The sequence below is a fragment of the Taurulus bubalis genome (assembly GCF_910589615.1).
Source record: "Taurulus bubalis genome assembly, chromosome: 16".
Classification (NCBI taxonomy): domain Eukaryota; kingdom Metazoa; phylum Chordata; class Actinopteri; order Perciformes; family Cottidae; genus Taurulus; species Taurulus bubalis.
This window is the reverse complement of record NC_136604.1, coordinates 20371245-20398494: the sequence shown is the minus strand read 5'-3', so window position 1 is coordinate 20398494 and position 27250 is coordinate 20371245. Positions and strand designations below refer to the sequence as shown.

At 42.1% G+C, this 27250-nt stretch overlaps 1 protein-coding gene across 2 annotated transcripts; it reads left to right on the top strand.

Annotated features, from left to right (window-relative positions):
* Positions 1-15068: 15068 nt before the first annotated feature.
* On the top strand, positions 15069-26832 carry fndc5b (fibronectin type III domain containing 5b; the record flags this gene model as incomplete). 2 transcript variants are annotated; one of them, XM_079231537.1, is made up of 5 exons in its annotated part: positions 15069-15184; positions 17641-17759; positions 19003-19201; positions 24192-24281; positions 26693-26832. In XM_079231537.1, the coding sequence occupies 5 exons, from the start codon at positions 15103-15105 to the stop codon at positions 26830-26832; spliced, it is 630 nt and encodes a 209-aa protein (XP_079087663.1). The 2 variants fall into 2 exon arrangements, with proteins under 2 accessions (XP_079087663.1, XP_079087662.1); XM_079231536.1 differs by having other exon boundaries at positions 15103-15202.
* Between the last annotated feature and the right edge of the window lie 418 nt (positions 26833-27250).

The following is a 27250-nucleotide window of genomic DNA, read 5'->3' as shown; positions in this document are numbered from 1 at the left end:
CATCCTGGACCGGCTCATAACAGTGGTAGAGCTGGTCCTGAACGGGCCTTTTTCTAAAGTAACCTGTAACCCTACAATTTAACTCAGTAAACTGATGACATTCTCCCTGGTTTTGGTGTAAGAATTGTTACCAAGACAATACAATTCTAAAATATCAGGAAAGCAAGAAATCTCTGAGATATGTCTTTATGTTCTTCAGTGGATGGAGAGCAAATATAGATGTGCATTAAAGGTTGTAGGGTAATGAAGTGATATTCACAGTTTTCCCTTTATTTATTTCTCCACAGCTGCATGCTAAACTGGAGAAACATGGGTTATCTGACTTCAAACTCCGCTGGACTCAGAAGGATGGGCAGACTTTTCACAAGGAACAAAAGGGGAAGAAAGAAAAAGGTACCTTTTGTATTTTTCTAAATAAGGGAGATACATGTTTGTGGGTTGGTTACTTTAATTGCAAATCTGAAGCATTAGTTGGAATTATTTTGGAAATAAGCTAATTTGCTTCCTTGCGAAAAGTTAGATGAAAAGATCAATAACACATATCTGTTTAGTTCGTATAAGCAGCATCTTAGCTTAGCACAATGAGTTAATAGGAGGAACTAGCATACGCATGGCAAACTGCACAAACAAATTATGACAGTGAGTTTTAGAAGTGCTGCAAGAAATATTTCTGATAGCTGTAAAGATACAAGAGCGACAACAATAGCTTTCATTAAAATGTATAACTAATCCTTTAAACCACATGTATGACTTACATGTTCTGCCTCTTTTTAGGGCCGGTTTGCTGAGTGGTCATTGAGCAGACGACATCGTGGATTTAACGGCGGCAACGCAATCTTTCAGTGCCTATGTCAGTTTAATGTTATACTTTCTACCATCAGTGATAAAATGGCTTTGTGGGTCAATATGGTTGGTTGCATGCTGTGTATCTACAGCACATCATATATGATTTGTCTGTGTTTGTGTTTGTTGCATCACTTGCAGTCCATTGCAAATATAACTTTATTTGTAGATTTGCTGTGAAAAAAACTGAGTTCTGCTTGTGACTTCAGATCATGTAGGGAGGTTTGAAATGAGTTTGAAATATATGTTTGGTCTTGTCGTTTTCAATTTCTATCATTCTACATCTGATGCCTTGTTAAAACTTACAAACGATATTTTCTGTTTAACAAATGATAGTAAATGAACAGGTCTGGTTTCCATTGATTTGACCAATGTTTTTTATCTGGTGGACCACCGTCTTTTAGATGAACTCTATTCTGTAGTTCTGTCACGTTAAGCTTTACTTTTGTTTTATTCCTATCTTCATAACAGTAAACAATGTGTTGTCATACAAGATAGCAAATGAGATACACTAGTACAACAACGTGGAGTTCTCCAAGGCTCAACTCTACTCAATAAAACTAAATCTTATACTGTGATTTTTGGTCCTCGCCGAAGCATTACATCCAAATCTAAAGCATATTTCTGTGTTATCATCATTCTTAATGGTACACCACTGCAGAGAGTTGAACATACCAAATACCTGGCCTATGGATCGCCTCTGAACTCTTATTTAAATGCCATATTAACGATTTGATGAAGATGATTGTTGTTCTTTTCGGATCCAGAAATTACTTTTCATTTACTGTTAAAAAAGAAGCTAAAGAAGAAACTAATCTTTTACAAATATTAGACTATGTTGATTTTGTATATCAGGCTGCATACAAAACTAATCTTCTTCCTCTCAATGTAGTTTATAATAATGATCTATTTTCATGCACTGTTTAAGTATGACTTTCTGATTTTGTATGTCGAGACAATGTTTTGTTTAATTGCGCTTGTATTGAATATTCGTCGTTGAGGACCCCTTCAAAATGTGACAGTACATTTCAACGGGTTATTACTAATATTGGATTTCCATATATGTTTCATTAGTGCTTGCTGTGTCCATTAAAACAAATAAACTTTGAACTTGAAGTTTATCAGTCTTTTTCAGTGTGAATTATTGGCAATGTGTTTCTTACAATGTGTTTTGTGTTTTTGCCTTTTATAAAGCCTTAATTAAGTTAAATAGGAAACATAAAAAGACACAGACTGGGAATTACTTTGAGGCATTGAAATCAATAGCCGAGCTGTTAATATCATTATAAAACATACTGCCAGAGTTAACAAAGTTATTGCCAAAGCCAAATGCTTTCAGGGACTATACTAAATGTCTCCTAAAATAAACGAAAAAAGAGCTTTAGAATTAAACTGCGTCTGCATCATCCATTAAATCTAATATGAGCTAATATGTTGATTTTTCATTAAACCTGTTTTGAGCAACAATGGTATCTAGCTCTTTCTTTAATAAGTTTGTATATATTAAGGCCCACATTGTCTAATCTATTTTTTAAAAAGTGTGATGCCAATGTTCTATTAATAAAGTGTCTTTATTGAGTTTTGGGATAAGATGCTTTGTTTCATTGTAGTTGCAATGCAAATTTATGGATTTTTAATAAATTCCCAAAAGTGTATTTACCATTCTACAGATAGACCATTGATACCCGATTAGCTTTTCTTTATTAAAAACAATGCCTCTTTGAATGTAATAGTTTTTTTTCCTAATAATCATTATTCATGCCACAATTTCCTAGTTGTATGAACTTTGATACTTATTGTTTAGTTTGGATGATATAACATTTAACAAGATCTTTTTGGAAGCATGGGAATCAAACCTGTACATATTACAAACAATGCAGATAGCATTATCTTAATTATTTGTGCAATCCGTCTAGCATTACTAGAAGGTACCTTTTCAATAATATCCCCTTTAAACTTCTGGAAAAAAAATGTAAACTCCAACTGAATGATTAGTGTTACAGCTAAAGTTGCCCCATCGTGTTTTTCAGAAATTTGTATCTGCCTTACAAGAATGTGTTTCTTAATTAAATCAGCCTCTGTTATCTTACATAGCAAAATGATTGCTTTCTTCTTTGTACTATCCTTAATACTCTTGACCTTAAATAAGTGTCATCAGGATAATTCAAATTGAAATCCATGAAAAAATTAGGTCCTCTCTCTTTAATGGCTATTGGATTACAAATCAAATGTATGGTGTCACATGGTGGTTGTAATTAGGACCCAAACATGTTCAGCTTCCTTCAGAGCTAATAAAGACACTGTTAAAGTGATTAATAAGTTTACTCTTTTGTTTCTGGTTTTGGAATATAAATGTAAGCATTCCACAAAGATAAAGAAAACCCATCAGTGTAACATAGTTTTTACTTGTGTTTCTCCACAGCTGCATGCTAAACTGGAGAAACATGGGTTATCAGACTTTAAACTCCGCTGGACTCAGAAGGATGGGCAGACTTTTCACAAAGAACAAAAGGGGAAGAAAGAAAAAGGTACCTTTTGTATTTTTCTATATAGTGGAAGTAATTTGCATGTCTTTGTTGTTATGATTAAATATCTAATGCATTTGTTTGACATTTTTGGAAAATAACTTAGATAAGAAGATCAATAGAAATCATAATTAAAAAAGAAAAGACAATAATTGTTTTCCCCATAATATTCCACCACATGTATGATTTCTATTGTCCTCCTTTTTCTAGGGTCGTGCAGCTGAGTGGTCATTGTGCGTAACTGCAACGAAATCTTCAGTTTGAGTTTCACTTCATATTTTATACCCAATTAGTAGTGAAATATCTTTTGAGTCTTAATGTGTTTGGTTGCATGCTCTGTATCTACAGTACATCATGTATAATTTGTCTGCGTTGCATTACTTGCAAACCATGATTATTCAATTTTATTACGGAAAAAGTTAATTTCACAAGATTTTGTTTTTTTCAGTGAATTTTGAAATGAGTTTGAAATATATAAACACGTTTTAGTTCATGTAATGTTTTGAGTCCTTTGAAATGTATACGCTTTTAATGCTTGATGTATTGCAGTTTTTTCTGGCTTTGAAATGTGTGATTATGTTAAAGAGCAGTATCACAGTTAAACTTCTTTCAATTAATGTCTCAAAATGTATTTTGTGTTTTACCTTTTTTTTGCCAAGGGCTATATTAAATATGGAAGATTTAAAAAAAAGTCTTTCAACTTGTATCAAAAGGCACATCCACACACATTAAATTACAATATTTCAAGCTATTGGCTCCACTCGTCACCCAAGATTTTATAAAATGGGAAGTGCATCAAATTGAGACTCTGCAGGCAGAATTTTCATCCATCAAAAAGCACTAAATAATGCATGCAGAGTCTCAATTTGAGATACCACCCTCTAGAGTATGAATGTCCTCTCTGACATTGTAAAGATATTTCTGCATGCTGCTTGTAATTAGCGGAGGCCTCACAAAAGTAGAGAGGGAGCAGGTGGGCACTCCTTTGAGATCACCTGACAATCAAACTGTGTAAAATACTATAATTTGTCTCGGGAGCTTTCTGTGAATAACAATCCTTCTGCTTTGTATTAAAACCAAACCGGAAACTTAAAACATATCACTTCCTAGAAAGAACAGCCACACACCAAGTTTATTTTTGGAACTGGCATACTAACAGACCTCATTCACTCTTCTTGAAATCCCCCTGGAAATTCAAAAACACCCACCACATGCTGATTATGTCACCAGTCTCCATGGTGACCCCAGAGCCATCACACACACACAGACACACAATGAAAGACATGCACACAAACCCAATCATCTCATTGTGTCAAAATTGGATTCCATGGTAATTATCATTTCTTGTGTTAAACTCCCCCAAACTCTTGGGGACAGTGTATGTTTCTCATTACCAGCACCGTGTGTGTGTGTGTGTGTGTGTGTGTGTGCTTTATAATAATGCACAACTGCAAGTGTTTGCAGGTGCCACCACAGTCACGGAGCATCCAAAATTCCCAGTGCTCGTCTCCACCTGCCTTCAGGCCCAGACACAGGCCGACTAACGGACAGAAATAAAAGGGTAGCAGTGCGATTGTAATTCAACCGGGCGATCAGCTGGCGCGAGACCATCTCTGGCTGCACCCTAAATGAGTTCTTGTGTCCCCCGCGGGCAAGATGGAGCACCGCTGATAAAGCAGAGCTGGCGGGCCCTCGGTTTTCTAGTTTACACTGCTACTAAATCACAGTGTGTGTCCTGCACCCTTATCGGCTGTACGTTCAATAGGAGGATGAACTGGAAACAGAGAAGGCAATACCATGGGTGACTCCTCTGCTAACTGTGTGTATGTGTGTGTGTGTGTGTGTGTGTGTGTGTGTGTGTGTGTGTGTGTGTGTGTGTGCACAGATGCATGTTTTAACTGAGAATCTGATTAAAGTCACATTGTGGGGACCAGCTGTTTTTAGGGGGACAAAATGGGGACATAATGTAACTCATTACATTTCATAGTGAAGACTTTGTTTAAGATTAGGTTTAGGTAGGACTTTAATTTAATATTGCTTCAGCACACATGCTCATTGGCGAGTTGTTGAGTTAATAACGTGCAAATTGGAAAGTAACTTTGCCAAAAAAGACGGTTGGCAGCCATTAGCGTCAGCCAGATGAATAGTGGGAGTGCTGGGCTGGCAGGTCACATCAGCCCTACTGTTCTTTAATGCAACAGTAACCAGCGATAAACACACATTATAGAATAGGCATTGATTAGGGGTTTGATCAAAGTAAGTAGTATCAAAGTACGACATTTGGGATATTGAAAATGAAAATGAACACTGATTAGGCCTCATATGTGTGTGTGTGTGTGTGTGTGTGTGTGTGTGTGTGTGTGTGTGTGTGTGTGTGTGTGTGTGTGATGCGTGTTTTAACTGATTTGTGAGAATCTGATTAAAGTCAAATTGTGGGGACCAGCAGGACAAAATGGGGACATAATGTAACTCATTACTCATAAATGTTATAGTGAAGACTTGGTTTAAGATTAGATTTAGGTTTAAAATTAAGGTTAGGGTCAAGCTGGTAGCGGTTATGGCTAGTGTCAGGGTAAGTCTCCAGGAAATGTCCACAAACGGTATGAAAACACAATTGTCGGTCTTTGTGTACCTAGTGAAGACTTTTTGTGGATTAAGATTTAGTCACAGTCAGGGTTACGTTGTATCTTGGAAAATTATGCTTCGCAATAATAATTACAACAACAACTCTCAACAAAGTGAGCAACGAGCTGGTGAAGACCGTCAAACATCTAGCAAGCAGCCCAACCAAAAAGGCCTAAAAGTAGAGTAATTTGACTTTTGTTAGAAACAAGACAATAAATGAATGCTAGTGTTGCTCTGTGTTCCTGTTCCATTCACTTTGACTACATACATTTCTGCCATGTTAATGCCCCCAATGCCTTGTAATTCAGGGGGATTAATTGACGGGTGTTTTGTTTTGTCTTGGTCAACCTTACTTAATTTTCTCTGGAAAAAAAGGCCAATAACTACTGTTGCAATGAACACTAAAGGATAAACGTGACCATGATCAATATATTGTATATTAGAATGGCATTACATAAAACTCAACAATAATTGATTTAGTTGTTAAATTAATCTTTAAGATTATTCACCTTTTAATGTCCAGGCTGGGGCCAAGGACATGGTCCTCACAAGTGTAGAGGGTCCTCACAAGTGTAGATGCACAAGTACAAGTGTATGCGTGTGTGCATACTTTAATTGATTATGTTGCAAAAACAAAACTATATTCACACAGTCACCTTCCATTTGGGGACCAAAAAAACAGTTTGGGTTAAAGTTACTGAAAGTCTTGAGTGACTACAATGTCCTCCGAAGGGACAACAATAGGTTTGTGTGTGTATGTTCTTTTACTTCAGCAATGATTGTGTGATTAACAACGTCTCCTTTTCTTTACTGTTTCTTGAAGCAATGTACTTTTACGAGTGTTTGAAAGCCGATATGAAACCTCAGTGCTTTCTCCACAATGAGACTACTCCCATATTGTGGAGGGTGAAACATTTGGTTCACGCCATAACTCAGTTCCTTTCCTCTTTTCACAAGCTGTAACTGTTGAAACTACTGATGTTTTCTCCCTCCTGCAGTAAAGAAATTCAATACAAGGCCTTTAATGGGACTACTAATGGATTTCAGTTGACACCAGCTAAATCACCATTAGATATAAACTGCTCTCCAACACCCTCCCTCATAATGTATGTTTAATGTCAGTGTTTAATTGTCATCCGGATTTGCAATTGTCACTTTCAATCATTACTGTTGTGGCCGATTACGACTTCAATTTAATATTGCCTCAGCACACAGGCTCATTGTCGAGTTAATAACGTGCAAATCGGAAAATAACTTTGCCAAAAAAGACGGTTGGCAGCCATTAGCGTCAGCCAGAGGAATAGTGGGAGTGCTGGGTTGCCAGGTCACATCAGCTCTACTGTGCTTTAATGCAACAATAACCAGCGATAAGCACACAATATAGAGAAGGCATTGATTAGGGGTTTGATCAAAGTAAGTAGTATCAAAGTAAGAAATTTGGAATATTGAAAATGAACACTGATTAGGCCTTATGTGTGTGTGTGTGTGTGTGTGTGTGTGTGTGTGTGTGTGTGTGTGTGTGTGTGTGTGTGTGTGTGTGTGTGTGTGTGTGTGTGTGTGTGCAGATGCGTGTTTTAACTGTCTTGTGAGAATCTGATTAAAGTCACATTGTGGGGACCAGCAGTTTTTGGGGGGACAAAATGGGGACATAATGTAACTCATTAAATGATCATTACATGTTCATCAAAGTAAGAAATTTGGGATATTGAAAATGAAAATGAACACTGATTAGGCCTTATATGCCATCTCCTTTTCTGTCCCGCTAAATTCCGCTCTCTTCCTGTAAAACGTATTCAGGTTCAAATCCCAAAACGTTGGCTGCACTGCAATTAAGCCTCGGTTCACACAATCACGTACGATTGAGTGCAGTTTGGGAGATGCCCCTCCGCTCAGCCGCGGCACTTCAAAAGCTACTCTGTCATCATTTTGTAAAAGTCAAGCTGTGATCTCCTTTTGACGGAGCGTACGTGGCTCGCAACTCACCGGCTGTTTGACGGAGAGAAAAAAAGACCCTCTGAATCTGAGCCTGAGAGCAGGTTTATTTCTAAAAGGAGAGCTTGTAAATGGATGTTTGAATTATATGATGACTTTTCTCACCAGTATTTTTATTTGAGTCTGGTATTAAAGGTCCACATTTGCATATCAGTCATAGCACCTGTGTATGCTCTTGTTAATGTGAGTCATTTATTTTAGTTTAATTCCACTGCGTGACCAAATAGGCTGCTATTTACAGAATAATTAATTAAATGCTTTTGAGGAATTATTTTAAAGTCATGAGTTTTCCTGTGACTTGCTGGTGTGCAGGTAAATCCACTCAATTAATGTTCTTATATATCAATTTCCAGTGAAATCTCCATTGAATGAAGGAAGTGGGCCGGTATATGAAATGAGTGACTAAAAAAGTAAAGTGATAACTGAGCAGGTGAATGAGAAAGTCTGGTGAAAAAAGTCTGAGGGCACCTGGTGGACAGGCGAGGAACTGCCACTCAACAGATGTGGTTGAAGAGGAGGGACAAGCTGTTGCAACTTGTACATAACTACTGAGTATTTCTAGATTTTATTATCTATTAGTACTAAGAAAAAAAAGTCATTAATGGAGGGCTATACATTTTTCTTTGCCCATCATAAATAAATGTGTAATTTTCAAGTACATTTCAATTTCTTCCTATTTTTTGATCCATCAGGGAAGGAAAAATCAACGCATACAGTATATGTGTCATTCAGTGGTTACCATACCTCACCTCCTACTGGCTACAATACTGAACTACAGTTATGAAACAATGAGTCCTTCTCTTCCCTCTGCCTGAGACTAAAATACTGACTGAGAGTTTAGAGAAACAGAAAAAGAGAGAGAATATGGGAGAGGAAGGAGACTTGGGACTGCAGTGGTTTAATGATGACACACAAAAACACACACACACACACACACACATGCTCTGCCCCCCCACTGCTCACAAAGCCATTGTTGTGAATAAGTAATGGGTCCAGCTGTAGTCCCAGAGCGGCACCTTTTTGATGCCTTTGCTGCCAAATATAGAGGCAGTGTGCAGAGGAGCAGAAAGAAGAGGATTATTACATAACCACCTCAACCCCTGGACTATCCTCCATAAGTATGTGCAGCACAGTGTGAACTGTTACCCTGTCAGTCGTCTGTTTGAATCTTCTATGAAACATTTAAAATACAGATTTTTTTTTCCCTGTGCAGGGTTGGCTTTGCTCCCTTGGCTGCGGGGTTGAGAGGCCTCCAATTGGTATTCCTCCTCTCGCATCAATCACAATCACACATATATTTATAGATATATTTAACATGTACATGTTTTTCTATGGCTATAAATTGCAAAGCCAGTCAAAGGTAAGTGATAGTGAGGAAGATATGCAAAATCTCATTGACAAACTGTTATTTAAATGTGAAATGTGGACAAAAGTGGTATTATTTTCTTATATTGTTTGATTTAATTTCATGATTTGTGATTTTATGATATAATAAGTATACTTGGCTCTATTTCCCCACTGGTAATATGTGTACTACACAACCATACCAACAATACCCCTGATTCTATTGATCCCTAATGAAGTAAAAATCAATATTCTGCACCCCATTTTCCAGTCTTTGAGACTCTCTGCATCTCTGCTTTTGTTGGTTGTTGTTCATTTACCTGATGGAGCACAACACACCCGTCTGACTCAACATCCATTGGGTAAATCCACACCAGCGCAGAACAACGCAAACTAAAACATGGCAATTTGACTTCTTCTCTATTTGTATTCGGAGCAGAATGTAAACAGATAGGATGGATGGATGGATGGATGGGCAATAACACACAAGCCCATGGCGATATTACGGTAATGGTTTGTACTCCTGAGCACAAAAGAAATCACACTAACTGCACCTTAATATGATGTATTACTCATTCATATCAATACACTTTCCCCACTGGCTGCTCTGTTACTGCAGTGCTAATGAAGGGACCGCTCAGTGAACACAGCAGGACCATTAAACTGTGTGTGTAGAAGAAAGAATGGTGTCGAGATGATGATGTGATGATAATCTTGTATGGATGTTTCTTGATATGAAGGCTCAATGGAAAAAGGTTTCAAAGTAAACTGCATTAAACTCCATTCGGTCCAGCCGAGACGGTAAAATGTGTCCCCATTCCCCTCTAACGAGAGCACACACGGATGTATGTGTGTGTGTGTGTGTGTGTGTGTTTGTGTGTGTGCATTAGAAATGTCGGTTCTCCTTCGCGTTAGATGTGTTTCATTGTCAGCTGCAGTGCTGGTGGCCAAGTCTTAGGAGAGGAAGAAAAGGCTATTTTGCAGCACAGCGACAAAAAAAAGAAGAGAAAACGCAATGACAGACACAGGATTCATGTGTGACAGAGATAGTGACGCACACGCACAGACACACACACTGAAGTGTGTGCTGTCAGCATCGGTATCGCAGGTATTCATCAAAGCTGCATCTCATGAACACCTCTTCCTTACCATCTCGTCCTGGCCCTGTCTCCAAAAAAAATGATGTTCCAATACATACAAAATTGCATTTGACGTGGATTATGTTTGCAATTTTATGTATCTCAGACAAGTTTAAAATGAGGAGGAGGTCGTGGTGGTGGGAAAGAAAATACAGGACTTTCACCCAGGAGACTGCTGTTAGTGTCCAAGAACGTTTGTTGTATTTTTGTAAAAGTCATTTTAAGCGAGCCATGATGTTTTTTGACGAAACCTAAGGAAGTTGATTCTTTTCTTTGCTTGGTTTTGTTTCAATTTACAATGTAAATAATAATCAGGGGAGAAAATATGTCCCTCGACACGTAGCTTTGTAAGAGACAGGGTTTGTCTTGGTTAGGTTTAGGTCCCAACAGGCCCCCCAAATCCAAAGAAATCCAAAGCTTGACAGGCCTGCGGAGCCAAGTTGACTTTAATACAAGCTTAACTGAGGATTGGAGTGTTGAAGAATTGACGAGACGGCGAGATGAGTGTGCTAAAAGGGGATTCCAGCACCGAGGGCGGGCCTCAGGGGGTTCCCTCTGCAAAATTAGACTTTAAAGGAGTTTAATTTCACCATAATTTGATTCAGGAGAATATGTCCCAGTAGAGCAGGAATCAGGAAGAATGATTTAATAATAGGCATCGCCATCACCGCCATTATCTCCCCCTCGTACATAGCGAACAGCTCTAAAATGCAATACCAAATGATCAGCCGCGACAACATGACGCCGGGGTTCAGGGACTAATCTGATCAAATGAGTCCACCGGGTCGAATCTCACCTCAGATACAAAGGTTTCATCTGCCAACGTGCGGGGATGAAAGTGACTTTAACTCTCCGATACACGACACACAAACTCACACTGTCACACACGTGGCTGAGTGGGTAACGGAGGGGTTTGCACCCTCAGCCATGGGCCTCTGCACATGTCCTTGGAGGAGGAGAGGGATGCTAAGAAAAGACTTTGACGTCAGAGCAGCATCCATTTACGTCCCTCTCTCTCTCTGATGCACACACACTTTCTATATCTCTCTCCACCTTTACTCTCCTGTGTCCCTCTACCTGACGCCAACACTTCAATTGGGACCACTTAAGGAAATAATCTGCTGCCGTTTGCCACTGCGGGTACATGGGTGCAGAACAGCTGGATGAGAACATGCACCTTGTGTGTGCCTTAGAATTCTCTATTAAGTGATAGGACCATGCCAACATTCAGTGTGTTAATCCATAATAAAACTGAAGGCGATCATACGCTCAGTCGGAGATGCCATACGTTACCCCAAGAGTGAGAAAGAGCATGCGCAGTAGCTGGTGATGGACGGATGAGTCAAAGAAACATACAGGTGTTTGTCTCCCATCGCCGACACACAGTCAGCTGATCGTTCCCTAACCTTAACCAACTGGTTATCATTGTAAACACAATGACATAGGTCCCCAAATTATGATTTTCCCCCTCAACTAAGTCTTTTTCGTGCTTTAACGGAACCAAACCTGAACCACAACTGATCATTTCTTTGTGCATTTTTCTACAAATGGCCGACAAAAAGAGATGTGGAGAGATGAGGAAAGGTCAATCGCTTTAGTCCCCGGAAATGGGCCTTAAAATTGAATCGGCCCGCCAAGGACACGTGGGCCGAATCTCCATGAATGAGAGGAGATTTGATGATGTCAGCGGCTCTTTGGCGGTGCACTCTTTCCGGACGCCAGCATTCGTGAGCGTGAGCACGTGTTGCTATGTGTGACATTGCGGAGGCGGCACAACGGGTTCAGTTTGGCATCAAAGGGCCTTGCGTCAGGGAATGGGCTGAATCTCGTTTTCTCATCTCCGCATCACACTCCCGACACTTTTCTTTCACTTTTCCTCCCCTTCACCTCTCCCAACATCATTCACTCTGGTGGACTGACATTCTCTGGATAGACGATACCTGTCAGTCTCTTTCCGTCTGTCTCCACCGCTCGATTATTTCGATTTTATTGGTGCAATTTCTACTATAATTTGAATATTTTTCAGCCCAACACAGTGTAATTAGACTGTTCCAGGGGCAGTTTGGGGGTCACTTATTCCCCTGCAGCTTCAGAAGGATTAAGGCCACTTTGTATCAGCTCCCCTTCAGTTCCTCACCAAGCACCAAGCTCTTCAGACCAGATGTTTACTGTGACATCAAGTACAAGAAATGGTCACCATAAACACACACTGAGTAATGAAATAAATTGAACACACTGATTTATCCAATTTGTGGTCAACGTGTCCATTCATTTTCTTGACGTTGTATTTCGAGATGAGTCAGCTCAGTTAACCTCATCCAAATGTTGCACTGCTTGTTAGGAAGCTAAGTAACCAGTAGGATCATTTACCAAGTTAATGTGAACAAGTGGCAGTTACACAAGCGACAACAACAAAACACATCCTCAACAGAGATCCATGCTATACCTTGTGACTAGATTACATTTGCAAGCATGTTCCTTAAAACTCCCAACTGATGACCACAGACACAGTACGGGAATAACGTAATTCAATGTTTTGTGTAGAAGTCAAACAACAATCTTCCTCACCTCAAAAGTAGTTTATAAGGTATTCCTCTCACATCAAATCTGCATATTCTTACCATGGCACCAAACCCATTAACCTCGAACGGAAGTTCTGCAAAATCTATAAATTTATGGCCCTCACGGCCCAAGGAAATAACAGATGAGGAGCCATGATGGGTGTAAAAAGGCAACCTCATTTTAGCAAAAGCTGGAGCGTCTGGAACCAGAGGTCACTGGAGGGTGGTTTCGCTCATCTGAACCTTGGTCGCGTGATAAAACTGTCAGCGGCGGAGCAAAGAGATATGACCGTCGTCGTCCAAAATCTTTCTCATGACCTTGAGGTGAGCAAAGTGAGCAGCGGCGACGAGGAGAGGGAGAGAGAGTGGCACCTCCGCCTCTCCTCATCGAAACGAAGGAGACATTAAGGCCTCTGTGAGGAATGTTAATGCGCATCGATCTGTGTGAGCCACTCTTGTCCCTTATGTGTGGGCGATGAACGTCCATGTGCATGTACTGGACGACCCCTGCTTCCTCTGCATTGACTGGATAGTGTATATTGCTTCTATGTCCTTTTAATTGACCATATAGGACGATAGTTGGCTCGGTTTCATTTTAGTTATGGCACCCATCCTTCTACTCCAAATATGACCCTTGTATTATAAATATAGGCCACACTCAGGGCTGCTTTCCTGTTTGTATTTGTTTTCATTTATAGAGCAGATAGTTCATGTTTTATGGAACAGATGTATAGGGGCCAATGATTCATACATATATACATCAGGAATCCTGTTCCCTGGCTACACTCCAGACTCAAGGGAATTTGATTTAATATGTTGGTCAAGGCCAGACAGAATGTGCTGAACAAAAGTTAGAAATACATTTAATACAAGGGCTATATTCTGCACCAGGGCTTCCCTTTGGAGTTGCACCAGTCGTTCCACTTTGCTTAAAGGGGTACAGCGTGTGCGAATTGGTGCCATCTAGTGCTGAGGTTGCAGATTGCAGCCAACTGAAACTGTGCCAAAACACGTTAAAGGCTCCTTCTCGAGCCGGTGTTTGGTTTACCCATTATGAGCCAATACCGTGAAGAGGACTTTGTTTTTAATTATCTTTTAAATTGACAAATGTCATATGTGCAATCAATGGCGTGATTCATGCGGGATCCAAAATCTATTTGTCTCTCGCCGTTGACTTTATGTTTATTTACGAAAGAAGTGGGACACCGGAAGGGGACGGGACTTTGCCTCTCTATTGGTTCTGTTGGAGTGGTGTGTGTTTGTGTGTGTGTGTGTGTGTGTGTGTGTGTGTGTGTGTGTGTGTGTGTGTGTGTGTGTGTGCTCAAACACACATGCATGCATGTGGGTGTCTGGGAGAGGATGTGTGTATCCAGCTGAAGAATGAGCATGAACTCCATTGTATTGACTAATTGTAGTCTCACCCATTCATTTGTGTAAAAAAAAAAAAAGGTGTTACATAATTCAAATAAAAGACACAAAATGAAATGAAAAAGGTTCCACGTTCATTGTGTGTACATGCAGATGCTGCATGTGATGGACTATTCCTTCAGAGCGAAAACAACAGGGGGTTAACTGCAAGTGTGTGTGCGAGCGTGCGTGTGTGCATGCGCGCGCGTGTGTGTGTGTCACAGAGAGAGAGAGAGTCATTCGGTGTGGAGGCACGTTGCCCTCTGCAGCACGCCTCTCCCGCTCCGCTCAGCCTCCCCACGCCGCCTCCCCTTCACCCGCCGGTGGACCGAGGGCCGTCGCCGAGGCTCCACCGGCAACCGACACAAACGGTACCGAAAACCTACCCCCCTCCCACCCACACACACACACACACACACACACACACACACACACACACACACACACACACACACACACACACACACACACACACACACACACACACTCCCGTCCCTCCGCCTGGCGGCTGTTGTGCGCGCCTCTTGCTGCAGCGTCCAGGTTCAGGTGCGCCTCGGAAACATCGCCGCTCCTCCGGCGCCGGGGATGCTCGCTCCTTCCCGCTGACATGGGATGGTCATAGATGGGCCGCGCGGGATGTGAAGCCTCGCCAGAAGAAGCAGGAGGATGGCTGAACCGGGATCGTCCGCGGCGGCGGTGCTGCCGCTGCTCCTGCTGGGCTTCCTCTCGGTGTCCTCCGTGAACGCCGGTAAGTTTCCACCTGCAGGTAGACGGGCGGTGTGTAGGGTTTGTGTGTGTGTGTGTGTGTGTGTGGGTGGGTGTGAATGTGTGGATCAAAAACAGCTGCACGGCTGCCCTGGTTGTTTGTTGTGTTTGTTTGGAACCATGAGCTTTAATTGACATGACTGTGATGCATGGAGGACATTATAGTGCAGCGCATTCCTGACAGACACCTTGTGATGGACGTGTCGGCTCGTGCAACATCAAGACTCACGTGAAGCTTTATGTAAGTTTTCCTCCCCAGTTTGCAACCTTTGTTGTACTCTGAGGAGACATGCACTTGCTAATATTCACTTCATTTATAAAACAATTGTAAACTCTAAACACTAAAATAACTATATAAGTGTTAGAGGTCAAACGATTACTTAATTGATTGATTGTCAGATGATGAATCTGTGAGAAACGTCACACATTTGTTTGCCCTAGTTATACAATTGGGAGCATTTGCTGCATTTTAAAGTGAATATGTTTAGCTTCTGGACAGCCGGTTGGACAAAACAAGACATTTGAGGATGTCGCCTTCTCGACTAATCGAGACAATAATCGATAGATCACTGTAATCGCTTCAGCTTCAACATCCATCAGTGTGCTGGAGGGTTATAAAACAGTGTTAGATGAGCACCAACATACAGCATACAATAATCACGTGATGCACGGTGGATGTACCTCGTCTATCTTTCATGGTGTTGCACATGTTTTTAACCTGCAGCCGCTTGAATTCAGTGAGGACATTCATCTTAAGGGTACGATCTCGGTTACATCGCGTCCCGGCGATAAGCCGAGAGATGACAGATAGTCCCTTTGAGAAGCCGAAGCGATAAGATCACGTGGGATTCATCTCGTCCTCGGGAGATTGGATAATTGGCTTCCAGAGGCTGGAGATGAATGCGGCTTCAAGAGGGAGTTTTCTCAGAGTCTGCTCTTTGGCAGCAAACGGCTGAAAGAATGGATGTTGAACCCTCTCCGCTATTGTTTGTGTGCGAGAGCGCTGGAAGATAAACGGGGAGCCGTATCACGCAAACACACTCGGCTAGCAAGTCGGAGGCCTGATGGTCAATGTTTGCACGGGTGGGACGATGTGTCGATCTAATCGGCAACGGAAAAAAGGCGACAGACGGCAGTTCCTGCTGGTCATCTGGAGGGTAACAGAGGAAGAAAGAGTGGGACGGTGAAGGTGAAGGCCTGGAGACCCCAACGGGGAGCTGAGACATGTTAAAATGCCCCGTGGCAACTGTTGGTTACCACTGTTCAGAAAGTAGTCATGTGATCCATTTGTAAAAATACAAAAAAAGCACACACCTGGAGTGGAAGGTTAAAAAACGGGAAAATGGGTGTGGTCTCTAATCAAAGAAAGACTCTATTAGGCATCAAGCTTTATGGTGCCCATTCCCGTAAAAACAATATCTCATACCTCATACGTCCACCTGGACTCAAGGGTGGACTGATTCGAGTTGGGGGTCAAAGGTCACCTCACAAAAGACGTTTACGGCCTTAATGCAATAATTCACAATGCTAATTGAGTATCAAAGGAAGTATTATTTCATTAGTTCATTATCGAGTATTCATGGCACAGAATAGCACCTTTTTTATGCTAACCCTGTGTGTGTGTGTGTGTGTGTGTGTGTGTGTGTGTGTGTGTGTGTGTGTGTGTGTGTGTGTGTGTGTGTGTGTGTGTGTGTGTGTGTAGTAATGTTGAGGTCTTACTCGTCTTTTGCTTTCACAGGTCAGGCTCATGGGAAACAAAACCCTGTTCATAAAGACCTTGAGTTGGTCTCAGCGCTCACACACACACACACACACACACACACACACGCACACACACACACACACACACACACACACACACACACTACCAATGTTCTTTTTTCTCTCTCCACACAGCTAAGGAAGCAAGAAAAGTTCAGCGAGGCTGTAATGCAATCCGTCATAGCTCATCTCCCCATCAACAAAACATCGCACTGAATTCTGCGATGTGCTTTTTTTTTTTAGTAACCCAAACGTTAAAATCAATTGCCGGCATGGCCGAGGAAATACATCCCCATGAGTCACACTTTAATGAGATGCGTGGGAGAAGAGAGGAGCGAGAAGAGAGGAATCGGTAAAGGCAGAGAAATGTGTGTGAGAGAGAGAGAGAGAGAGACCTGTGTGTGGTTAATTAGGCCTGGTGTTAATGAAAGCAACACGATGAATCTGCAGGAGGAGGAAGAGGAGTTTTAAGGGAAGGCGGGGCGAGCGAGCAAGAGGAGAGAGAGTTGAAAGTGATGGAGAGGGAAAGACATGTGTTCAGCTCCACAGTGTAATAACCTTTTTATAAAGTATTACAAGGTGTTACAACAGCATATTCATGACCTGTCTCTCTCAATGAATTTGTTTTATGTGGCCATGCTCCATGTGTGTGTGTGTGTGTGTGTGTGTGTGTGTCAGACACCCTGCTGTCAGCTCCGCTCAATGTGACCATCAGGGAGATTGAGGTAAACTCTGCCATGGTCACGTGGGAAATCTCGGAGGGCGACCCCGTCATTGGATTCGCCATCACCCAACAGGTATTTACACGTGTGTGTCGTGTCCTTAATGCGAATGTGTGTGTGTGTAGAGAGAAACTTTGGACAGCGCAAAGCAAAGAAACGGCGTTATGTAATTATCTGAGAACAGCCCTCTCCTTCTCTGAGTCATAACCGTCAAATCTGAACACACACGATAGACAGCACATGTTTCAGTGTGATTTACACTTTCTGAGCATCAGGAATAAAAGGCCATAAATCATCTGCTGAGAATAATATATAACTCCAGAATTTGCCCGAGAATTATCACATTTTTCGGTTTGCTTCAGTTTTAATATCCCCCAGTGACAGTAAAAAAGGATCAAAAAGGATCCGTTAACAGATAATTCGGCATAATTGTAATTCTGCCAATACGCCCAAAAAAGTAAAGAAATATTGGCGAAAGCAAACAGTTCAAGGCTCAAGGTGTAGCCTTCAAAGTAACGCACTGAATCCATCCCCCAAAGTATTCTGGGAACTGGAGTTCCAAAATGTATCCCCCAAATATGAGCAAGGTAAAGAATAATAACAGGATGGACATGCATCCATTAAATAATCAACTTGTGTTACTGACTGTTTTAGTTTCAACTGTACACTTTAGAAAGGCCAATAAATTATCCTGTTTAATCGTCCGGTAAATGTAAAAAAAAAAACCTCTTAAACTAGCAGGAACCAATTGGCCTGAGCAAGCAGTCCTCGCCGGATAGAAACGTACATTTCAATCAGAGAAGCACTCTGTTTCTTCCAGCCTGATTACATAGCAGGACTAAAAAAAAAACAGACCCTTAATTTCAGCTTTGCGAGAGAAACAGTTTTTGCATTCGCACATTATCGACTCCTAACGAGAGGGCAGCGTGTTGGAGTCCAGTCCGGCCCGCGGTCTAATTCTTAAAATAGAAAAAAAAAAGAATTAAGAAAAAAAACAAAAAAATAACTGCTGAAATTGCGACTTTAGTTTGAGTGATTTTGATTGCACAAGTTGCTGCTTTGAGCCGTTCACATTAAATAAACCTACAAGTCCCCCTGGATTCTGTACCTTTCACATTGGAAGAGCTTCAGGAACATTTAGAATCAAACTCCACTTTAATCCGTGCTCACAGCATATCAGACGGTGGCTCAACGCCTCCGTTTAACCTGCGACTTCCACGCTGAAGAAGAGGAAGAGAATTTCCCCTGCAGGGATCAATAAAGCATCACATTGCATTCCTCTACCTTCTGCCCTTCCTGCTCCTCGCCTCCCCTGCAGAAGAAGGATGTCCGCATGCTGCGGTTCATCCAGGAAGTCAACACCACCACGCGCTCCTGTGCATTGTGGGACCTGGACGAGGACACGGACTACATCGTCCACGTCCAGAGCATCAGCATGGGAGGCAGCAGCCCGCCCAGCGAGCCGGTCCTCTTCAGAACGCCCAAGGAGTCGGAGAAGATGGCGTCCAAGAGCCCAGGTGAGGGACGATAACTCGGTTGTCAAGGAATGCATCTGTAGTTTTTGATCGATACAAATCTGGGTGTGAAATCAATTTTAAAAATGCACTTCAAAGCACAAGCACAGTGTGGATTCTTTTTTTTACTTTGCGAGAGAAACACTGGTGCTTGAAAACGCAGCTCATTTGTCCCCAATTCTATCTTCACTTACTGTTACTGGAAGCTCTGAGCTGTCAATGCATCCTCGGTGCCTTGGGGACAAAAACAATAATTTCAAAGAACCGTAAAGTGATGAACTCGTTTGGTGTTGTGAAAACCAGCAAAAGCCCAAAAGATGCCAACAGGGAGAGTTTTCCCTTCTGCACAGTACATGCTACAAACACACACACATGAATATATATATATATATATATATATATATATATATATATATATATATATATATATATATATATATATATATACTCAGTATGCAAGAGCCTTTAAAAGCAATTAGAAAAGCATACAGAAGCGATCATGCATTACGTAACACAGGAGCACTCAGAGAGAGTAAACAAACAACGCAGGTTCCCAAATACATCTACACACTTGTACCTGCACACACACACACAAACACACACAGACACACACATTTTAATATGACCTTTTTAACCAGAGGCAATGACCCTGCAGAGTACTGTTTTGATTGCATTTCCATGCTTCGTCACCAGAAAGAAAACGGTTATTTGACAATCTCATTCAAACAAAAGGTGAAACCCAACCCCCCCCACACACACACACACACACACACACACACACCGCCCGTACAATGCACCGTTCTAGTTCTCAAATGCAGAGGCTGCTGCTATCTGGAGCAGCCTTTGCTGTACTTCCAATTTCATCATGTTCGACCCAGATACCAAGAGCTGCTGCTTCAGAGGGACGCCGCCACATGCTAAATGCTCATCAGAAGCAAGGCGACGAGGAAACGGGGGACATTAGGGACCGGTTGTTATTCACGAGAGGATGGGGGGGAGGGGGTTGCACGTCAAGCCGTTTTTTCGACACTGGGGAGGGGCTTGTGTTATTCATTTTGGCCTGCAGCGTAATTTAACATCCTTCATAACTGCCGTGCATGGGAGTGCTCATATCTTTCACCGTCCCCACAGGAAAGACACGCGCTCCTCCAAGCGATGGAGCGGTTTATTTGGTGATACATTTTTTTTATTATTAAGAGCTTGAAGTGTCACAGGTACCTTCTGCAGAATTATAGGAGAGGACACAGGGTAGCCGGTTCGATCCCAGGCCTCCCCACAGTTTGCATGTCAAAGACTCTGAACCCCCGGGCGCTTCACACCAGCACACTGCTCCTAAAATGTTGAGGATGGGCTAAATGCAGAGGCCACATTCCATGTATGTATGTAAAATGATAGACGTAAAAATAAAACGTTTGTTTAAATCAGGGTTGAACGTATTTGGAAAAAGGGCGGCCTTTGCTTTTTATTTTCTCCTATACTCCTTAGGTGTGACTTTAATACAAATATTATTTATGGAGAATGGGAGGAGGTGGGGGGGGGGGTATGCAAATATGATTTTAAGACTCAACGCTAGACCGAGATATTTGTCACGTTATTGTTTGTCACTGTGTTTTGCGTCGGTGTTTAGCGGTGCAATTCATCTTGATGTTGAGGGGCGGACTCGTTTTATCTTCTCAGACTTTGACTGAAGTTCCCTGTGTGCGAACAGTAGGTGTGTGTGTGTGTGTGTGTGTGTGTGTGTGCTTGTGGAAGCATTCATTAGCTGCTGATTAAATCTCCCAGCCATTACTGCTCTCCTCCCCGTTCTAAGCGGGTATTAATCAGCCCGACTACCTGCAGGCGCAACACAACACAACACACACCAGTGTGTGTTCCTATCTGTCTGTTGATCTGCCCGTCTGAAGCTCACATCCAAATGTACTTTTCATATTGTGGGAAAATCTTTGAAGGCTGGAGTGGAGGTGTAATTACAAGGAGCTGCAAAATCTGCAGTTTTTGTAAATCAATCTCTGACAGCAGTGAAATATTACGGAGACGCCTCACTGTCAGAACGGTTTCCACCTTTAATTTATCTCTGACAGCGGTGCAGCAGCAGCCGGCTTCCAGTATTCACACACTGTATATGGAAGAGTCCCAGCACACAGAATTAGATTGTTTGTTTTCGACACAGAAGAAAAAACCGATGCTTTGGCTCGACAATCGCTTCCAGTTATGAACATACTGTTTACACACTTGCAAATAGGAGTAAAAAACCTCATGTCAGGGATTCTGGCGACTCCTCCAGTTGCAAAAAATAAGTCTGGTTGTATAGAAGTCTATGAGAAAATGGCTTTACTTCTCTCTTGAGTTATTACCTCGGTACACACCGTAAACATGAATTAATTTTCTCGAGTTTGAAGTCTTCTTCAATACAAACACATTATGGTCCATTTAGAGTCAAATAGATTATAAAGCAGGGTTTGCTTTAGGGCGGGCTTACTGTGATTGACAGGTCAATGCTGCTACCTGAGCCGTATATGGCGTCTCCACGTCACTCCTCTGCATCTATTCAAAATATAGTAACTTTAGGGCTGCAACAACGAATTGATAGAACATCTTTGATGATGTCTACATCGTCTTCATTTCCCTCAAACTTGTTTTTAATGAAAGCTAGTCAGCTTGCTATCACGTTAGCTAACGTGTTTGGGTTGTGTTGGCGTTAAAGTTCCGTTACAGTTCAGTCTTGCTTGTAAAAAACCGTAACGTCCGATTAATCGAAAAAATAATCAACCGATTAATCGATTATTAAAATAATCGTTAGTTGCAGCCCTAGTTAACTTAAGTTTATTGTTTTTGCAAAATAAATCAACATGGCAGTGGCCGTATTCCAAGATGGCGACGGCAAAATCGGCGAACTTAAGGCTTCAAACCAGCAGCATAAATCAAAGGGTGACGTCACGAGGACGACGTCCACTTCTCATATGCAGTCTATGATCACGGGATACCCGGCACCCTGAAAAACATCCTCCAGACCTTCAGCCGGAGCTCTCGTCTCCAGTGGCTGTTGCCAGGACGCCTCAACGCACTGCCAGATGTCTGGTAGGGGGGGCGGTACGGAAAGACGCCAGGCCATAAAAACGTGACGGTCAGCGGTCGATGCCAAGACACTCGTCGTGAAGATCCGGACCTGGGTGCGACGAGAGAGGGTGGATGAGTGTAAACCCAGAAGTCAATAAGGACTTATTTATCACGTAATGTTGTACTGAAGCAACGACACTTTTGTTATTCAGCCCTGCTCTATCAAAGCCACTTTGGCATGGCTGCAGATGTCATGTGCTGTTGAAAACAATGCAACTAGTGGAGGTGGCAAGGTGCTCAGTGTTGCCAGATTGGAAATGGCGAAGTATCGTACCAAAGGCTAAAAATGTTCGTATTTGGAGGATAATTATCGTGCATCTGGCAACACTGAGATCGGTCGACCAATGACAGTTCTCTCGACAGTCAGAGCTCGCGCAAGAAGGTGGAACGTAAGGGAGATACCATTTCCAAAACTTGTAAGGGGGTAATAACTAGTTTGTGGAAGACCCAGAGAAACACAAATATCCCACGAGGCAAAATCCTGGACGTTTTTGGAATCCCTGTCGGACGCATTTTTTAGGTCTCGAAAAGAGGACATGACGTTAGCAATATGTCAACTTTGGGAGTTACCGGGAGTCGTATGCTAAGATAGTACGTGCTAAGCTAGCCTGTCCTGGACAGGTCTGTCCATGGGGTGACTGAACACCCCGTCGTCGCCGGTCGGCTGCCGCCTCAGACCTGCTGAAGGGTCTGAGGCGCCCAGGCCTCCGCATCCGAGAGACGTGTAGAGACGTCGACTCACAGCTTCGTGTCAAACCCACACCGACCCGATCTTATCTCATTCAGCGGTCTGCGCTCACCACAGAAACATGTAATTTGCTATTTACCGACTTCACACCCCCCTCTGTCGGGCCTCTGTCCTCGGCTTCAGCTCAGAACCATCACCATGGCAACAAGAGACTCGCGAGCACGCCTGACCACGGGAGCTCCGTCTTTCCTCGACTTTCTCCACAAGACAAGATGGGGAAAGCTCAGCATCATCTGTCTTTCTAAAAGAAAGTGTGTTCTTGTGCTTCGCCGTCAGTGTTTTCCCCGAAAACAAATTGGCAAACGTTATATTGAACGAGGGTTTTCTTACTTCTGGAGATGAACCTGAACATCAAACATGTGGACTCTTTGAAATGCTTCAGCGGTTTGTCGGTGTTGTTTCTTTGAGCTGCAGCTTTGGATGTTGACTTAATGTTTAAAACAAATATGTGAGAATAATCTCCACCGGTTTCATCAGGATTTCAGGGGGTTAATGCGCCATGCATCCATAAAAAAAAAAATATTTTCCACTTGACTAAATTACAGAATTTCACTTTCATGTTTCTTTTCCTCTAAGCGTAAGAACAAAATGAAATGTAGTACCATTTCATACACACTGATTTACTGCCAAAGGGGTATTTTTATTGCATTGAGATTTTATTGGCTGTGTCAATCTCTGGAACTGCACCAGTAAACTGTTTTTAGTGGTGAAATAATGCTGTATTTATGGTTGTATCATTTCAATGCCAACCCCCCCTTCAACTAGCCCCAATTAGATTAAAGTAAAGACATCTGGGTGACAGGGAGTCTTCCACCCTGTGACTGGTGTAAAGCTGCAGCAGTCCTTCAACCACAGTGAGTGATGGGGGTTTGGGATCCGGCTCCCTGTAGACCTCTGCTCTCACTTAACTGTAATCACAATGACCAGAAAGGAACATTTACAGCGGGGCGGCCTCTCCGCTCTCCCGTCGCCCCGTTTCATTCTCTTATCTTTCCCTGCAGACTTTTCAGAGTGACGGCAATTTCACCATCTCTCTTAAGGCAACAATGAATCACAGCGTGGCACTTTGTTGACTCTGTGCGCGTGTGTGTGTGTGTGTGTGTGTGTGTGTGTCTGTTCTCTCCACAGACGAAGTGACGATGGAGGAGGTTGGTCAGGATGCTCAGCTGAGGGCTGGAGAGCTCATCATCATCGTAGTGGTGCTCATCATGTGGGCAGGTAATCTTCCTCTCTTCCTCTTCAGCAACACACATTCATCACTGCAGAGCTTGCAGGGATACACATGTCTGGAGGAAATAAGCTCTCAGACAAACACACTGGCAGTGGAGTAATCTCTCTCTCCGATGACTGTTTTGGTGCCCTGCGGGGCTTTTCAGGCCATGAAAAAAGTTTTTATGTGACCCTGAACGCATCAAATCCATCCCAACCCATCACAGATAGGTAGAAAGGACAAATAAAATGAAGGTTTGTTTACATTTTGGATATTTTTCAAACTTTATTCAAATTTTAATTGACACCAAACTCATTGAACTTTGGGATTTTTTTGATTTAAGTAATTTTGGGGTTAAATATCATTAAAAATGTAACTCCTAAAGCCATGAAATTTGGTAGGCGCACAGACGAAACGGTGTATAACCGATTAAAATGATTGAAAGACATACCCGTTTGTAATATTTTTCACTGGGCCTTAAAATTGAAAAAAAGGTGCACAATTGTTTTTTTTTGGGGCCCCAGACAGTACCCCAAAGTATATACATATAACACGTTACCATGTCGCCTGCTAGAAACACAGTGTTTGATCCATGCGCCAAATTGCACTGGCTTTAAGAGATATTGCAAATATGGTGAGCCAAGGTTGTAATGGAAGAGGAAGAGGTGTTTTATTTGTTAAAAGAAAACATTTCATTTCAGGGTCTGAGGCTGAACTTTACCCCTAAAGACAGCAAATCCAGCAAATATCAGTAAACTGAAATACTCCCATAAACTCTAAAAAATGTAAATATTTCCTTCCAGCTGCAGAAGCGCTGACTCACACGTTTAGAGAATATATTGATGCCAGTCAGACGGGGTGAACTTAGCTTTCTGTTACATTCACATAGAAGTTTACTTTTCTCTCCCGATGGGAGTGTTAACCGACTCGGTTCCTATGAATAACAAGGACGCTTTACTCCAGGGCTTCACATAAGTGTGTGGCCTCTTGCAAAGTCACATTCCCATCATCACAACATAGAATACACTGTTTATTGCATCTGTACAATAGTTTAAGCCTCCCTGTCATCTCAGCATTGTTTTACAGAACATGGCTATAAATAGTCCTTCCTATCCCACTTCATCAAGTGTAATGGGATACAAATATGGTCCAAATACTGCTATTACCCGTGAGAGGAGTTGGAGAGGGAGGGGGGAAAGAAAAATCGAAAACTGAGTCTCGAGAAAAGGGGAAAAAAAGAAGGCAGGACGGTGAAAGAAATTGATGTTGAACTGTGTTCTTCAGCTTTTAATTGGGCCTGCTGGGTGATCTCACAGTGGAAATCCCACCTTGCCCTTTGGTAGTACAGCGATGAGATCAGCAGAGTCTGACGTGAGCAGAACCGCCGGGACTGAAGCCCGTTCAGGCCGGATTCCTCCACACGCTCCACATGAATTATTCTCTTTAGTCTTCTTTTCTTTTTCTATTTTTGTGAGTGTGCTTGTTTTCTATCGCTCGCAGCATCTACCTCTCCTCTGCTGTGTTTTAATCTTCCTGACTGAAGGCGGCTATCTTGTCATCCGTTTTCATATCTCCGTCTGCGCGTTTCACCGTATTCCCCGTTTCGCTCTCACTCCAGGTTTCGTCTGCTTTATTGACACATCAAAGACAGTTGAATGAATGGAGATAAATTGCTATATATCATCACTTCTTCCACCCGTTATTGGAAAAAAGCGTCGCTGGTTATCAGTATTTCTCACGTCTAGGGCTGGAAACCAGGCAGAAAATCCATTTAAGTGAAAAACAAAGAAGCCTTATAAAGGGCGACATCGCTTTATATGCTTCTTTTACAAGCTTGTAATGTAAATTAAATGTACAGAGTTTAACACTGGGTTGAAATTGGCAACTCTCTTTACATCCAATATCCACTTAGAAGAGAGGACGTTTGCTCAGTTGTCATTGAACTGTAGATGTTCAAACATTATTCTCAGTACACTTTTGTCCGTGTGAAAAGTAGAGATTGAATTTGATTGAATTATGGGATTAATGCATGGAATTTAGAGCTAAGACGCTTTGCTGTAAGGCTCTTACATTTATGGAAGGAATACTGTGACATTTTTGGAGGCACGGTTATTCCCTCTCTTGCGAATAGTGAGAAGCTCGATACAAGATGTATCTAACAGCACCATACATTACATTTATATAGCCATAATACCACGCACTTATATTTCCTCCATTCTTTTAGTATGATAACATCAAATATGACGACAGACATTCAAAGCTTCATTCAGAAACCTAAAATAAAGCTTAAAAAAAAAAAAAGACTGCTCCAATAACTGACCTCTGACCTCAGCATGGAGGAGAACCCCAAATAAACCAAAGTGAAAAGGGAGCCTATAATTAGTACAACACATACTTATCGTGTGCATTTGTCTCCCAGGGGTGATCGTTCTGTTTTGTCGCCAGTATGACATCATCAAAGACAACGAGCCCAACAACAACAAAGACAAAGCCAAGAACTCCTCAGAGTGCAGTACTCCAGAGCACCCACAGGGGGGGCTACTGCGCAGCAACGTCTGAGACCGGCCCCCCAGAGCCCTGTGCAATAACCAGCTCCTCGAACCTCAGGACAGGTAAGGAACCGGACATTGTCATCTTCTGGAATACCTCACATAAATAATTAGTTATTTACATCATTCTCTTTGCTCCATGTTGTTTTTATGCAACAAGCAGTCGTCACAATATCGACAATATCACAATACTCTTGCTGTCCTTTTATCTCTCATTAAGTTCAGTAAAATGTGTTTCCTCCAGACCCTGAGCCCAACAGAAAGCCATTCTCAGACCCCATCACACTGAAGAAGCGATAAACCATTACAGAGACTCTTCTCCACACACAAGGAAGAGCTTGAGTCTGATCTTTCCCAATCCAAGGCTGCAAACAGGAAAAACGGAGGAGGACAAACCTACTTTTACCTTTTGTCGTGACCCAAAAACT